The sequence below is a fragment of the Pogoniulus pusillus genome, chromosome 1 (genome assembly GCF_015220805.1).
Source record: "Pogoniulus pusillus isolate bPogPus1 chromosome 1, bPogPus1.pri, whole genome shotgun sequence".
Taxonomy (NCBI): Eukaryota; Metazoa; Chordata; class Aves; order Piciformes; family Lybiidae; genus Pogoniulus; species Pogoniulus pusillus.
Window position 1 is genome coordinate 31,604,815 of NC_087264.1, and position 14,047 is coordinate 31,618,861.

General features: G+C 43.8%; 1 protein-coding gene across 1 annotated transcript in view; it reads right to left on the minus strand.

Moving 5' to 3' along the window:
• RYR3 (ryanodine receptor 3) overlaps nt 1–14,047 on the minus strand; it is a 236,770-nt gene that overhangs the window by 10,406 nt on the left and 212,317 nt on the right. The window contains exons 83-94 of the mRNA XM_064147758.1: nt 13,607–13,687; nt 13,086–13,174; nt 11,977–12,105; nt 11,484–11,588; nt 10,030–10,111; nt 8,099–9,423; nt 5,796–5,851; nt 4,785–4,953; nt 4,089–4,175; nt 2,649–2,846; nt 1,918–2,048; nt 350–392 (exon numbers count right to left, since the gene is read on the minus strand). Of these exons, the coding sequence (XP_064003828.1) occupies nt 350–392; nt 1,918–2,048; nt 2,649–2,846; nt 4,089–4,175; nt 4,785–4,953; nt 5,796–5,851; nt 8,099–9,423; nt 10,030–10,111; nt 11,484–11,588; nt 11,977–12,105; nt 13,086–13,174; nt 13,607–13,687 (2,495 nt within the window). The remainder of the gene's footprint in view (nt 1–349; nt 393–1,917; nt 2,049–2,648; nt 2,847–4,088; nt 4,176–4,784; nt 4,954–5,795; nt 5,852–8,098; nt 9,424–10,029; nt 10,112–11,483; nt 11,589–11,976; nt 12,106–13,085; nt 13,175–13,606; nt 13,688–14,047) is intronic.

The window sequence follows — 14,047 nt, forward strand, 5'->3', positions numbered from 1 at the left end:
CTTTAAACTGGCATGTTTGGCTTTTTTCAGGGGGATAAGGGGGCTTCGTATCCCGAAGATGACAAGGACTGTAAATTAGACCTGCGTGGCTGAGTGACAGCACAAATTTGTTTCAAGCGCCTGAGTTTAGGAAGGAAACCTCAGCCTTCTGTCATACTCCCTCCTCCTGCCTACGCTGCAGCTGCCTGTTCACCGAGACATTTACCACAACAATGGCTCCCTGAAAACAAATCTTAGTTCTGAAGTATTTGCATATTTACATGCACCAAAGTGTATTCCACACAGATACCCAAATTAACTGAGGAGGAGATTATAGCTATGACTAACAAGCGAAATACAAAAAGCCTACCTTCCTTTTCACAAATTTGTCCCAGTAATTGTTAGGAAAGGACCTGCAGGGATGAACAAAGACATTTCAAGTTATTTAACTTGTATGGGGAAAGGGAAAAACAGCCCCAAGGAAGAAAATGCCCTGTTCCTCATCACTGCAGACCCGGGTGCGATTTCATTCTCTCACAAACTGCACTTGGAATTATGAGACCAATTTCTTTTCATGTGGACAAGAGCTGCTATGAATCATAACTCACTGCAGTTTCACCTTTTTCTCCCCCTTTTCTCTTTCATAGCTGCTGCGAAAGAACAGCAGGGTAAATCCTAGCACCTAATGAGCCTAAACAACTCAATAATAGCAAGACAGGCACTGTAATATCATACCTCTCCCAAGTAAATTCCTTATTGCTCCTAGCCATAAAAGTCAATCTGGACAATGATTTTCAGAGGGGAATAAGAGAGTCTGATAGCATAAATCATGTTTAAATTCCCTGGATTACATTTCCAAGGGAGGATGAACACTTAGGAGTCAACGGACAGTTTGCCAACACAAAGTTACCATCTAATAAATATACCAAACCCTGCTGGACACTGCAAATAAGTGGCAAGCTCATCCCTCAGCCAGATCAGTGTCGTTACTGGACCTGATACTCCAGAACAAGACAAGCTGAAAACCATTTCTGATTCTAAAGCTGCAAGAGAGGTCAGCTAAAAAGCACTGTGCATCATCAGCCTCTGAGTGGCCATACTCATGCTGCTCATTAAAAACAAAGGTATTGTGAATTCAACAGAGAAAGAAGTGAAGCACCAAGCTGTGAGGATTGAAGAGGTGTCAGGATTCTGTTACTGAAAACTCCCTTTTTCGAGAGTAGCAAGCAACCATGATGCTTCAACAAGCAACTGGCTTTATCCAGGGGAGATCTTGGGACAGATACTAGGACATGCACCAGCTGTGACCTACAAGAAAAGAGATAAGAGTCCTCTCTTATCAGTGACATTTCCCTCAGCTTCAGCTTGAGATAAAAACATTGTTCTTGAAAAGTCTTCTGCCTTCAGTTATGCTAGGGTGAGGCAGGATTCTAACCCCCAGCACACTGGTACCAAACCATGTTTCTAGTGGTTTTGAAAGAGCAGATTGTGCAAAGTGGCCTGCAGCCAAGGCACTGCTTCAAAAGCAGAGAGCTGCACTTCTCCTTGCCACTCCTACAGACTGCTGCAGTTTATGGATCTTTCTGTTGCCTACATTTCTGTCCTGCACTTACTACAAGCAGGTGAGCCTCCAACAATCAGTGTATGACTACTACAGTGCTTGTACAAGGCCTGTGTGAAAGTGAGTGACTGAAAAGCATGGCAGGTCTCTTTTTCAAACTTTCTCACTAGTGACTACATGAAACATGCTGGGGACAGCTCTGAGGCAGGGTGCACAATCCTCGCTAACAAGTACTTGTTAACTGAACTGATAGTCCAGGAGTTCACAGGAGAATCTACTAGTGGAGCACCCAATCTAAGTGGAAGAAATGCCTTTTGGATGAAGCAGGTGCACAGGGAAGGTGCCAGAACAGTGGCCTCAAGAGCTGCCATACATACGGAGTGTTTATAACCAGGCGATCCCACTGCCCTTTTATGTCATCTTCAGAGGGCTGCTCGGTTATGTAGAGGCCATCGAACTCCAGCTTCCTGGCCACCTCCTTTTCTCTCTTGAATACCACCAGAGGGACCTGTGAAAACGGCAGTGGACATCTTTGGCATGGTTTATGTATTTTTAGAAACCATGATACCTGCCTACACTGCTCAGAATTGCTCTCTCTAATACGATGTAAACCCCAACATCATACCAGCACCCCCCACAAGCAGACCAATGCCCAGCCAGTCCCTGAGGGTCAGCCCTGGGATGTGACACCTTCGCTCCCAGTTTGTGTTGCTGAGCCCATATTAGGTTACACGCTGTAGAATATCCCTTTGCCCACTTCAAGTCAGTTGTCACTGCTATGCCCTCTCCCAGCCTCATGCCTCCTTCCCAGTGTTCTGGCTGAGGGATGCAGAGTGGATAAAGTCTGCACATCATTGCTGGACAGCGCTGGCTGGGTGTGGAACCAACTGCTGTTTTAACTACCAAGCCAAAACACACACTGCTGTGAAGAAATTTAACCCCATCTCTGCCAGGCTGACTACTGGTGGAAAACATCTAAGTTCTGAACAGGAGAACCTGTAAACAACTGCTTCCCAACAGGCCTTCCAGTACAGCTCCAAAACTCGCCCTGGGACAGAGCTGATGTTCTTGAACAAAGAACAGATTAGTGCCAAGGTTCAGAACTTGCCTTCAAGCAATAGTATCCAACCACACAGACAAAGGAGATGATTGTATGAACAACTGCCAGTGCTCTGAGAGCAGGTGCCATGTAACCTGTGCTTTCTTCTAAAACAAAAAACACCATGCCATCCTCCTCTTCCTCTTCATCAAAGGAGTTCCAGAGATTAGAGTCTTCCTCTACTTCATCAAGTGGCTCTTCTGTCACCTGAGACAAATTCAAGCACAGTGAAAAGAGACAGTAACCTTTAAACTTCACCATAGTGACAAATGACATTTGCAAAGCCTGCTGGTGGGGAATGATGAACAGTCATGGCCTTCATTTTGACAGCAGAATTCTCCACAGCACCTCAGATCACTGAAAAGAGAAGAAGAAGCACGCAGAGACACAGGGCAGTTCTCAAATCTCTCCTTTAACAGTGCCACAGCAAAAGCAGAAAAAATAATTAGAAAGGCAAAAAGGCTTTCTTGGCAGAACCAAGCAGTGGCAGGGTTATCTGACGTGGCTGAATTCAGGGTTTGCTTTGCAGTCTCTGCTGTTCTTGACTGCTAGTGTCTGGAGAGAAGCCAAGCTCTCATGTTATGAACGTGTGCACTGTCCACAAACTTTTATTTCTTTGCTTAGTTCAGAGCTTACAAATGAATACAGTATTCAATCAGAATTCCATAAGTGCCCCAAGGCACAAAGCACACATACTGCCCCAAGTTCCTCCAGCAGCCTAAAAAATCTAGCCTCTAAAAGGCAAACCCTAAGTGCCCTCCTTTTGACACCTTATCTGAAAGCTGATGTCCTGCTCCGCTCGACTTGGCTCTTGCTGACCCTTTACTGGCTGTGACTTGCACTGCTAAGCTCTAGCCTTCACTCTGATAGAAGTGGCAATTGGCTGACCAATGAGACAGAGTGAAAAGCAAGAGACAGTGAGGAGAAAAGGACTGGCATAGGCAAAAGCAGACCTCTGCATAGAAGTCCATCTCCTCTAACCATATGGGATGGAAAGATAGGAGAGAGGGGAGCCTTAAGGGGCTCTGATGGTCTTTCCCCTGGAATGATGCACATTTGTTCTACCCAATTTTCTTTCCCTCCCTGTGCCCAAGACTGTAACTGTTGCAGGAATTGCTTTTCAAGGTGTCTGAGAGCAGCCACTTCAAGACTGAATGGTCAGGCAGCTGCTTCTAGCACTTCTGAAGGTTTTGATTGTAAACAACAGAACTAGAAAACGTAACACCGGAAAACACAAGATTCAGCAGCTTATTGCAACTTGCACTCACCTGCTTAGAACAAGTTTTAGTCACAGAAGTTGCAATATTATTTTAACTACCTCAGCCCTAAATGCTTCAGTTCATGTTTGAAGGGTGTGTAATAACGGCTTTGTTAAACAAGCTTTGAAACTGCGTTAAATACTTCTCTGGAAGGAAGCAAGACCATTTAATGAACAGTGCATAAACTTACCTTGTAAAATAGAAGAATAAAGTTGATGGCAAATGCAACAAATAGAGCAAGAAACCTTAAATTATAAAAATTTCTTGCCAAGTAGTGCTGAAAAAAACAACCAAGAAAACTAATTAGAGGTGGCTTGTAGCTAATGTCAAGCTAAGAGAAGCAGGCAGCAAAGTTTCTAGGAGAGTAAACACATAATTGTGTTGCTTTCATACAGTTACAGTGAGCAAGGGCAGCCTATTCCCCCATTCCATGGTAAGTGGGATGAAAAATAATGGGCTAAAAATTGCAGCAGGGAGATCGAAACAGAATGGTAAGGAAAGCTTTCTAGAAAGAAGTCTGGACAAGAACTGCTAGAATATGGGAATGAATGACTGGAAAAGGCTGCAGAGAATTTGTCATTTAAGGGTTCTTAAGAACAAAGAAAAAATCTTGCAAAAAACCCAGAATTACAGATTCTGAGAGCCTGAGTATGGAAAATAGGGAGCCCCTAACCAGGAGCTCAAGGAGTGAAGAGGTTCTGTTAGCCCAAGGAAGGAAAAACTGCACACAGAAACCACTTACAGACCATTGTGAGGTGTTACAAAAATCACTAAATGTAGGCAGCTGTTTTAAAAGTCATGTCAATGGTCATGGTCAGTACCAAACAGATGTCCTACATGGCACAGACGAAAGGTCAAGGACTGAGAGGATTTCAGGAAAACTCACTAGCATTTTTGTTTGGTAGATTTCCAAAGCTTTGAAGAAGTTTGCCATAACAGCCTCTGGTTTCTCAAGTTTTTGCCCATGCCTTCGCTTCTTTTTCTTCGTTTTCCCCTCTTCCAGCTGCTCAGACTGCACTTCCTTTGCTTTGTCCTGTTTCTCACCATCTTCCATGCTGGAGGAAAGGTTATGTGAACACAAATACATGGCCAAACTTCTCTATCATAAACGCCTTCATTTAGAAGGAATTCTCCTTCAGAAAGTCTGCCTTTCAAAGTTAGATTTGAGAGAAAATGGTTCTAAGTAAAGGAATTGAGGTAGAGAGTAAACCCAGAGTAGAAAAGTTATCTTATTTGCAAGAAGAGCTGCTGAGAGAGATCAAATACATAAAAAAAGAGATCAAAACCAAGGCAAGAATTACTTTGCCAAGTGTGAAATGGCTAATTTTGGCCCAAACCAGTGATGCACAGATATATGCAATAAAAGCAGCATAAACATTGGCAGAGTCATCTGTACTTTCCTGAACCTGGGGCTGAAGAGAAGAGGTAAAGCTTTGGGTATTTGGTGCCCAGTGTCATGACTGAATCACAACAGCATACTGACACTGCTGACACAGACGCAAATGAGTAATAAGGAAGAGATTTGCTTTAAGGCTTACACCTTACAAAGTGCATAGGAGGTGACAGTCATTTCCCTCCACCACTGAACTGCCTTTGTAAAAATTAGGTATCAAAACTGTATCTAGAAATATGTGAATTCAGTTACTGAGCTAAACAAAAGGGGAATTTGCATACATGTAAAATAACGTTGAGACATGGAGGTGTTTGAAAGCTTAGGCATGAGGACCATAGATTTGTGTATGCAGAATTGTCAGGGGCCACAACAAAATCAGATTCCCATTTGCCAGGGACATAAAGTGCTTGGAATATGAAGCACTGCTTGGGTTCTTTCTGACCACACTATCCAGCATTAGCAAGTTACAAGCAGTTACACAGGAATTGTTTAGCAACAACTTACTCGGCCTTCTCAGCTTCTGCTTTTCTTTCTGCTTCAACTTTGGCAATTTCAGATATCTGCAAGAAGTATTTGGACTGTCAGAGTGGATCCAGGCAAATGCAATTTTGGTACCTTCAGTTACCCTTTGCTAAGAAACAAAATAATCACCAGAGTGTATTTTTTTGGCATCACTCTGCACTTCTAAAGTGCGGGATGTTTAAAAAGCAACAGCAGGAGTGCAAGTCAGAGCTCACTTGTAGGCATCTCCTCTTCTAAGGGTAGGGTGAGGGGATGATGAAAACTCCCTGTTCAGTCCTAGATCCTGTGCTCCCTGTTGTCTCCTTTCCAGACCAAAGACCAGTTCCATACACATCCTTTGTTCCATACCAAGTTTTGAGAACTTTTGGACCTTCACTGAACCTTTGTTGGTTTTACCCCATCCTTTTTGCAGCTGTGGAGCCTGGTCTCCAGGACACAGATACACTCTGGGCTCTTGGGGCATGGTAGTATTTTGGGGGTTTCCTCTCTCCACAACGCAAACATTCACTTTGCCTTTTTTGAGATATCTTGGTTGACATTTTCACTGAAATGATACTTCTGTACAGCTCTAATACACTCCCAAGGAACAATGACCTCAAAATCCAACCTTTTACCTGTAAACTGATAACTTTTTCTCCTACATACATCACACCCCTGAGTTTCATCTGCTATGTTAAGGCAGCTTTGCAGGCAGCTCCTGGTTTGACTGCTATGCATAACTCAGCAAACTGTGGGCTCACTGCTCGCTTCTGCTTGTCAAACCACAGATTCCTCTGGAAGCTCACTGTGACAATGCAACCCTAACAAACCTCATCACGTACAAGTCCATAGGCATTTTGCATTTTCTCTATCTCTGTGGTAATGGCATTGCTCTTATCTCTGCACAGCTGCTTCTGCAGCACGTAGCAGGGAATGCGTTTCTAGCCAGTGGTGTGTTTTCCTATGGGAAATGCTCAGGAAGGACACACTGACTTCCTGAGGGAGCTCCTGATTCTTACATTGTTCTTTCTTCTTTGAGCTCTGCTTAGCAGGCAGATCCAGTGCTCTGACTGTTCATACACATTCTGTGAGCAGCAATTTCTGTGACAGAGAATTAGCCCAAGCAGTATTTTGGTGAGTTTCACAAAATAGATAACACATGAAAGGTAAAAACTGGATCAGTTGCAGAGCTGCCTTCAGATGGATAACTCAAAGCATCTGTGCAAATTACTGAGCATTTTGTCAACAGTTACAGACAAATAAACCTGAGAGAAATGTAAAATCAAAGCAAAAAATATTCAGATCTGAATTAAAATATTTACTGCAACTGTTAAGGAAAATTCTGAGCTGTTTCCTCAGACTTGCTAAGATTTTTCAGGTCAAATAGTATTTTTGAATACCAACTACATGACATTTGTGGGAAATGAGGGAGGGTTTTGAAAGACTGCAATTGTTAAGCACGTATCGTTAATAAATTAGCATTATAGAATGAATAAATTAAAATCAATTAAAAATCTAATCTGATCAAGGCAATAAACAAATCTTGGAGGAAAGCAGCATGTGAATTAAGAGGAAACAACTAAGGAGTTATACAATAGAGCTTTATCTTAATAGTATCTGCAGAGCATACTATAAAAAGGTGGATTAATGATGAGAGGGAAGATGTATTTGAATAAGTAGGGAGAGATCTGAGGTGCAGAGTGAGACATAGTGTATTTTGGATATGAAAAATGCATCTGGGTTTTGACATTTAGTTCAATCTATTTTAAACAGCGTGATAAATGAGATTTAGCTCAGCTGAACGGAACAAAATGTCATAAACCAGAATAAAGAATGATTATGTGATAAACACTGAAGTAACAATCAATTCAGGCAAGATTACTTCCAATAATAGGAAGAAAGGATTTGTGTGTGATCAGTAAAGCACACAGAAGAAAGGCAGTAAGGATAAGCTGTTGTTATTGCGCAGAAAGCAGAGTTTGTGAAAGTGGTGGAAATGTACTGTGAGAAACGGGGAGTGTGGAATGAGCAGGATTAGAGCACTGAGAGCCACAAGCGGTTAGCAATGTTTGGCATAAAGTCCAAATGACCACCACCACCAACGTCCTGCAGTGAAACCTAAATGGACTGGGCTGAATTTTTCTGCCATGTGAACTCTCCTGGGGTTTTTTTAAAGCAGAGGTGATAAGGAGCTGTTTTATTGATCAGGTGAGTGCAAGCACCCCCGTTACTGACAGCCAACTCAGGAAGGGTTTTGTACTGGCATTTTTTTTCCTGCAAAGCAATGCAGCTGCTGCTGACCATACCTGTAGCCCTTTCTTCTTATGAACTGCGTTTTCCAAAGAGGACTGGATGTCAGTGCCCAGGATCTCCGCAATATCTCCAAGTCCAGCATCGTGACCGTGTTTTGAGCCACCTTCTTTCTTTGGGTGGATGCCGAAGATGTCCGCAAGGATGTCAGCCTCTCCTTTCTCACTCTTCACAAACTGCACAAGTTCAGCTCTGATGCCGTGGTCAGCGCCCTCGGCTTTTTCCGCCTCCATAACATCATCGTGGATCCCAAACTGCGTTGGGTCAGGCATGTCCCCTAATATTTTAGTAACTTTAATGTTTTTGGCTCCTTCAACAAGGCCACCCCCAAACACGGTGCTCCACAGAATCTGGAAAATCCCCCACACTATGCTAAAGAAGAGCTGGAACATCCCTACAAAGAGGATCCAGAAGAAGGAGAAAAAGACCTTCACCAGCTCTTTCACTGACATCTTCCGAACCTTCCGGTACTGTTTCCTCAGGTTCTTCACAGTGACCAGTTTAAAGAAGTTTGCAACGTTCCTCCTTGCTGCAACACAGGCCATGGCAAAAGCTGAAGCAGATTCCAGGGACCCTTCTTCTTCCTCATCAGCTCCAATATCCACCAGATAGCAAGGCTCTGCTTCTTCCTCTTCCTCGGGCCTCTCAGCTGGATCTGTTTCGGAGATCTGGGACGCTAACTGCATCTCAAAGATGGTGTCCTCACAGAAATTCACAAAGAGCTCCATTTTCTCCTGCTCGCCACCTTCATTGACAACGTCAAAGATGAACTGCCTTTTGGATTCCTTCACCTGGGGCTTCTCCCACTGCATTCTGCTGGACTCACTGATTTCAAAGTAGACTCTTTCTATTTTCTTGGCTCCCCCCATTATCTCGATGCGTCCAAGGTACGGCTCGAAGTAATTGAGGACACTTTCTGCGGGCTCCAGTAGGCTCTGGAGCCGCGAGTCATTGGGCATGTGCTCCGACAGGTTTGTCAGCAGCACTGCCACGTTGAACCCAATGTCTTTGGCTGGTTCGTGGAATCTTTCCACAAAATCAACGTAGTTAAACATATCATTTTCATCGGCTTCTGCGCAGGACAGCAGGAACTCAATCTCGGACTGGATGTACTGTTTCTGAGCCTCCATGGACTTCTGGAATTCCTTCTTTGAAATGATGCCTTTGCCATCCGGGTCGTACTCTTTGAAAGCATCTGAGCTGGTCAGATCTTTTAACTTCAGGAACATATCGAAGAACTTCAAAATCATTTCTACGTTGCTCGAGGACTCAACAAGTGTGTCTACCATTTGCTTTCCAATAGTTCCATTGACAACATTACCTGGGCAGTGGGGTAAAACAAGAAGTTATTTGGCCTCACTACACTGAAAAACAAACAGATCTCATATTCATGCTGAGAACAGAACAACCACGTTCTTCCAGCTCCACAATTTTTCTTTCAACAGCATAGAATTGTAAAACACCTCTGGGGAGGAGACAGCCAGGACCTCCCTGGGCAGCCTATTCTGGAGCCTCACCACCCTCCTACTGAAAAATTTCTTCCTCAGCTCCAGTCTAACCCTTCTCTGCCTTGGGTTCGAACCATTCCCCCTCGTCCTGTCTCTAGACACCCTGATGAAAAGTCCCTCTGCAGCCTTCCTGCAGGATCCCTTCAGCTACTGGCAGGCAGCTCTAAGGTCCCCCTGGAGGCTTCTTCAGACTGAACACCTCCAGCTCCCTCAGCCTGTCCTCACAGCAGAGCTGCTCCAGCCCTTGAAATGGCAGTCTCTATTTCATGTGTATTCCAGCATGAAAATGGAATGTTGGTTAGGTTTTTTTCCCTAGCATTACATAAAGTCAATTAACAGTTTAGAAAGATTAAGTTAATTATTGTACTTTACATTATGAAGCTGAGGTAAACATAGAAAAGAAGAAAACCAGGTCCAACCTTCAAGCAGTGACAACAGCATCACTACCATATCCTTTAGCAGATCGAGCAGTTCTTTGAGCAATTCAATCTGAGCAGAGTCCTGTAAAAATCAAAGGAGTAGGTTTTTCCATTGTCTTTCTCTGGAAAACTACATTCATGGAACAAAAGGACTATGCAGTGTAGTCACCTAAACATAGCTCACAAAATCACAGAATTAACCAGGTTGGAAAAGACCTCTAAGATCATCAAGTCCAACCTATCACCTAAGCCTTAACTGAACCATGGCACTAAGTGCCTCATCCAGTCTCCTCTTAAACACCTCCAGGGATGGTGACTCCATCACCTCCCCAGGCAGCCCATTCCAATACCAGTCACTCTTTCTGTGAAGAATTTCTTCCTCATGTCCAGCCTAAACCTGTCCTGGCACAGCTTGAGACTGTGTTCTCTTGTTCTGACACTGAGTGCCTGGGAGAAGAGACCAACTCTTGCCTGGCTACAACCTCCTTTCAGGTAGTTGTAGACAGCAATGAGGTCTCCCTTCAGCCTCCTCTTCTCCAGGCTCTCCCACACCACTTCACTGTCAATCCATTAAGGTGACTCTCAGAAGTCTCTTGCAATATGAGGATAAGTTACTAGAGCAGAGGTATCAATATCCTAAAGGTCAGCTTCAATAAAGCACTGAGGAGCAAAGGTAAGAGACAGAAGGAACTCACAGGACTGGTTACTCCACAGAGCTGGCAGCATTCACCTCGAGGCATCCAGCCTCTCTGACTTCACAGGGAATACTTAATGGCAGAGTACATCACCGCTCAAATACCTTAACAAGGACTCTTGACTTGCATCGAGGACCTACAACCTATTAGCGTATCCTCAAAATTCTGATACACTTCTGGAGGCTAGGAAGAAACCTTCTAAGTCCAAGGGCAGCAGACACCCTTCAAGAGTGAGGAACAGGTTGTCTGCATTCAGTGCCTAATGCCTTGAATGTACAGGTACTGTAAACACAAGTGGCTCTGCCTGTTTCTCTCCAGCTCAGTGTCTGTGATGAGTTAACTGGACGAGCTGACTGACTGGTCATTCCAGCTCCCTTTCAATCCCTGCTCTTGCCTTTCTCAGCTGTAGCAGAGGAACCACACTTCTAATGGTGCTCCTGAGCTGGGAGATCATCAGTTTTGGCAAAAGGGAGGCAAGGAGCAAACTGCCACCTGATTAACAGAAAGGTATCACCGAGTTGGAAGCAGTGGGTTTGATATTAGAAAAGATAAGCACAGAGTTAGGATTAATGCTGAAAGGAGAGACACAAAGATACCAGTCCTCAGATTCAGTCTTGAGCCACCACACTGCAGCAGGCCTGTGCACCACTGGTGGGTATTTGCACAGCTTTCCACATCCTGCTTTACAGCTTTCCACACCACACTTGGCTGTCATTTCTAAACAGATACAAAGGAGGAGTGCTTGGCTCCTGAAAATACCTGGGAAAGTTTCATCTGCATGTTGGCAAAGACATGAAGGAAGCCAACAACTGCATCCCAAAGCCTGCTATGGGCCAGACTCTGCTGGTTACCTATACAAGGACCCTAAAAGATTAAGAAAAATAGATCTTTATTTATATAAAATGAAATAAAATAAAACAAAGCAAAGCAAACCTCAGACTCCTCAGTCTCCTCAGACTTCTCCCCCCACCAAAAAAACAAAAAAAAAAATCAAGCTTCTCTGAAGCTGGATGAGAAATCTTCACAAGGTTTCTTTGGTATCTAGTGCACAAAAACTAGACCACAGCACGCTAAATATGCAGCCGTGCAGGTGGTTCAGTGTTAGTTTTACACTGGGCCAGTGATTTTGGCAACTTTATCACAATTAAGAGAAATAAATCCCAATTATTTCCCAGTTTATGGCAGGACATAAACAGCTCATGAAATGACAGAACTTCCCTGTCAGTACCCATGTGCAAAAGGTTTTGTTTACCTGGATGTACTCTGTGAGGGAATTGAATATTTGTTTGGTGACAGCCAGGGCTTTGGAGAAGTTTCGTTGTCCTGATTCATCAATGACATCCTTTCCTGAATAGTACCAATAGAAGTCACTGATTGATTCCTGAGGGAGAAACGACAACCTTCTGTTTGCTGATCCTGGGTTCCATATGCAGGATTTACTGCTTGCATTTCCATCACCAGCACTTGAGTCATCAGCAGGTGATATTCACTATTTCCATCTCTATCTGTTTCTCATGACAGTACAATCATAGAATCCTAGAATGGCTCAGGCTGTTAGGGAGCTCAGAGATCATCTGTTCTAACCTCCCCACCATGGGCAGAGACACCTCTCAAATAGACTCAGCTGCTCAAGGCCTCATCCAGCCTGGTCTTCAACACCCTCAGGCAGGAGGCAGCCACAGCTTTCCTGGGCAGCCTGTTCCAGAGTCTCATCACACTGGTACTGGAAAAATTCTTTCTCAGCTGCAGACTAACCCTGCTCTGCCTCAGCTTCAAACCATTCCCCCTGTCCTGTCTCTAGGCGTCCTGATGAAAAGTCCCTCTGCAGCCTTCCTGCAGGATCCCTTCAGCTACTGGCAGGCAGCTCTAAGGTCCCCCTGGAGCCTTCTCTTCTCCAGGCTGAACAAGCCCAGCTCCCTCAGCCTGTCATCGCAGCAGAGCTGCTCCAGGCCTTGGATCATCTTTGTGGCCTCCTCTGGACTGTCTCCAGCAGCTCTATGCCCTTCTGCTGGGAACACCAGAACTAGAGGCAGGATTGGAGGTGAGGTCTCAGCAGAGCAGTCAAGGTGCAGAATCCCTTCTCTTGCCCTCCTGCCCACACCCCTTTTGGCATTTTAAACTGACTATGGTTCCTGCAGAAGAGAACAACTAACTAAAATAACAAACATCTGGTTTCACACAGAGTTCTCAAAAGTCATCTGTTTTTAAAGGAAAAATAACATGAGGTAAATTAAATCGGGATACTTTATTTTAGGTATCCCTGAAGAGAGGATTTTCACATTTGATTCTGGTGAAGTGTGAGTTTACAAAGATAAGGGCAGGCCAATATTTTATACTGCTTTTGCTGTACTTCTTCCTCACCTGAAGACGCAGAAGATAGTCAACTGTACTAATGATGATATTGACAGTTGTGGTGTTGCCCATCTGAGTACGGAGGTAGTTCTGAAAGTCTGAAATAAGGAGTGGTTGGTGCTTGGTCAGTACACAAACATGCAAGGTTAAGTCCACATTGCCATGGAGACAAAGAGAATCCATTCTTTGGAAGTATCTTGTTTGGTACAGATGCTTACGTGGTGGAAACAGCTACAGCAGTGCACAGTGGAACCGCGTCCGTGTTGGGAATATTAAACAGGGGGACTGCACATCCGTAGTGATGTTATCTGGGTGACTTACAGCAGGCTTTGCTACTCACCGTTGCCATAAAACATTAAATTATATTAAGCCTTAAAAAGTCAAACCAACCTCTGCAATTCAGATTGCTGAGATGCCAGTTTCCCTCAAGAAACTGAAGGAGTTAGAGGTGAGAAACCATTAGACTCAGCTCCGTTCAACTGTGTTTAACAACAGCCTCATTTCCCCCCAGGCAAATCCCAGTCACCTACCATTGTTATGCCCTTCACAGAGCAGCTGCAAAAATCTAAATAGGTCTCGAGTAAATTCATCATGCTGCAACACTTTTTCACCTTTAAAATACATAAACACAGTGATTATGTGACAACTGTTACCATTCAATATGCAGAACACAAACTTACAGCAACCTTCTAAACAGGAATTCTAATAAAACCCAGTATTATAAAAGCATTAAAGCAGGTTTAAAGGAACAGACTGATAATAATGAAAAGAAAAACTGAGACAGAAAAAGCAAAGCCAAAGTATTTAGCACTTCAATGCATCCACAGTTAAAAACAAAAAAAGAAGAAAGAGAGAGAAAACCAAAACAAAATAAAGGGAAGGAAAACAGAAAAGAAAGCAACAGGGTAAATATCTCTAAGTAAATGGTTAGTCAGAACTAAAATCATGCCTTAAATATGAATGACACTTCT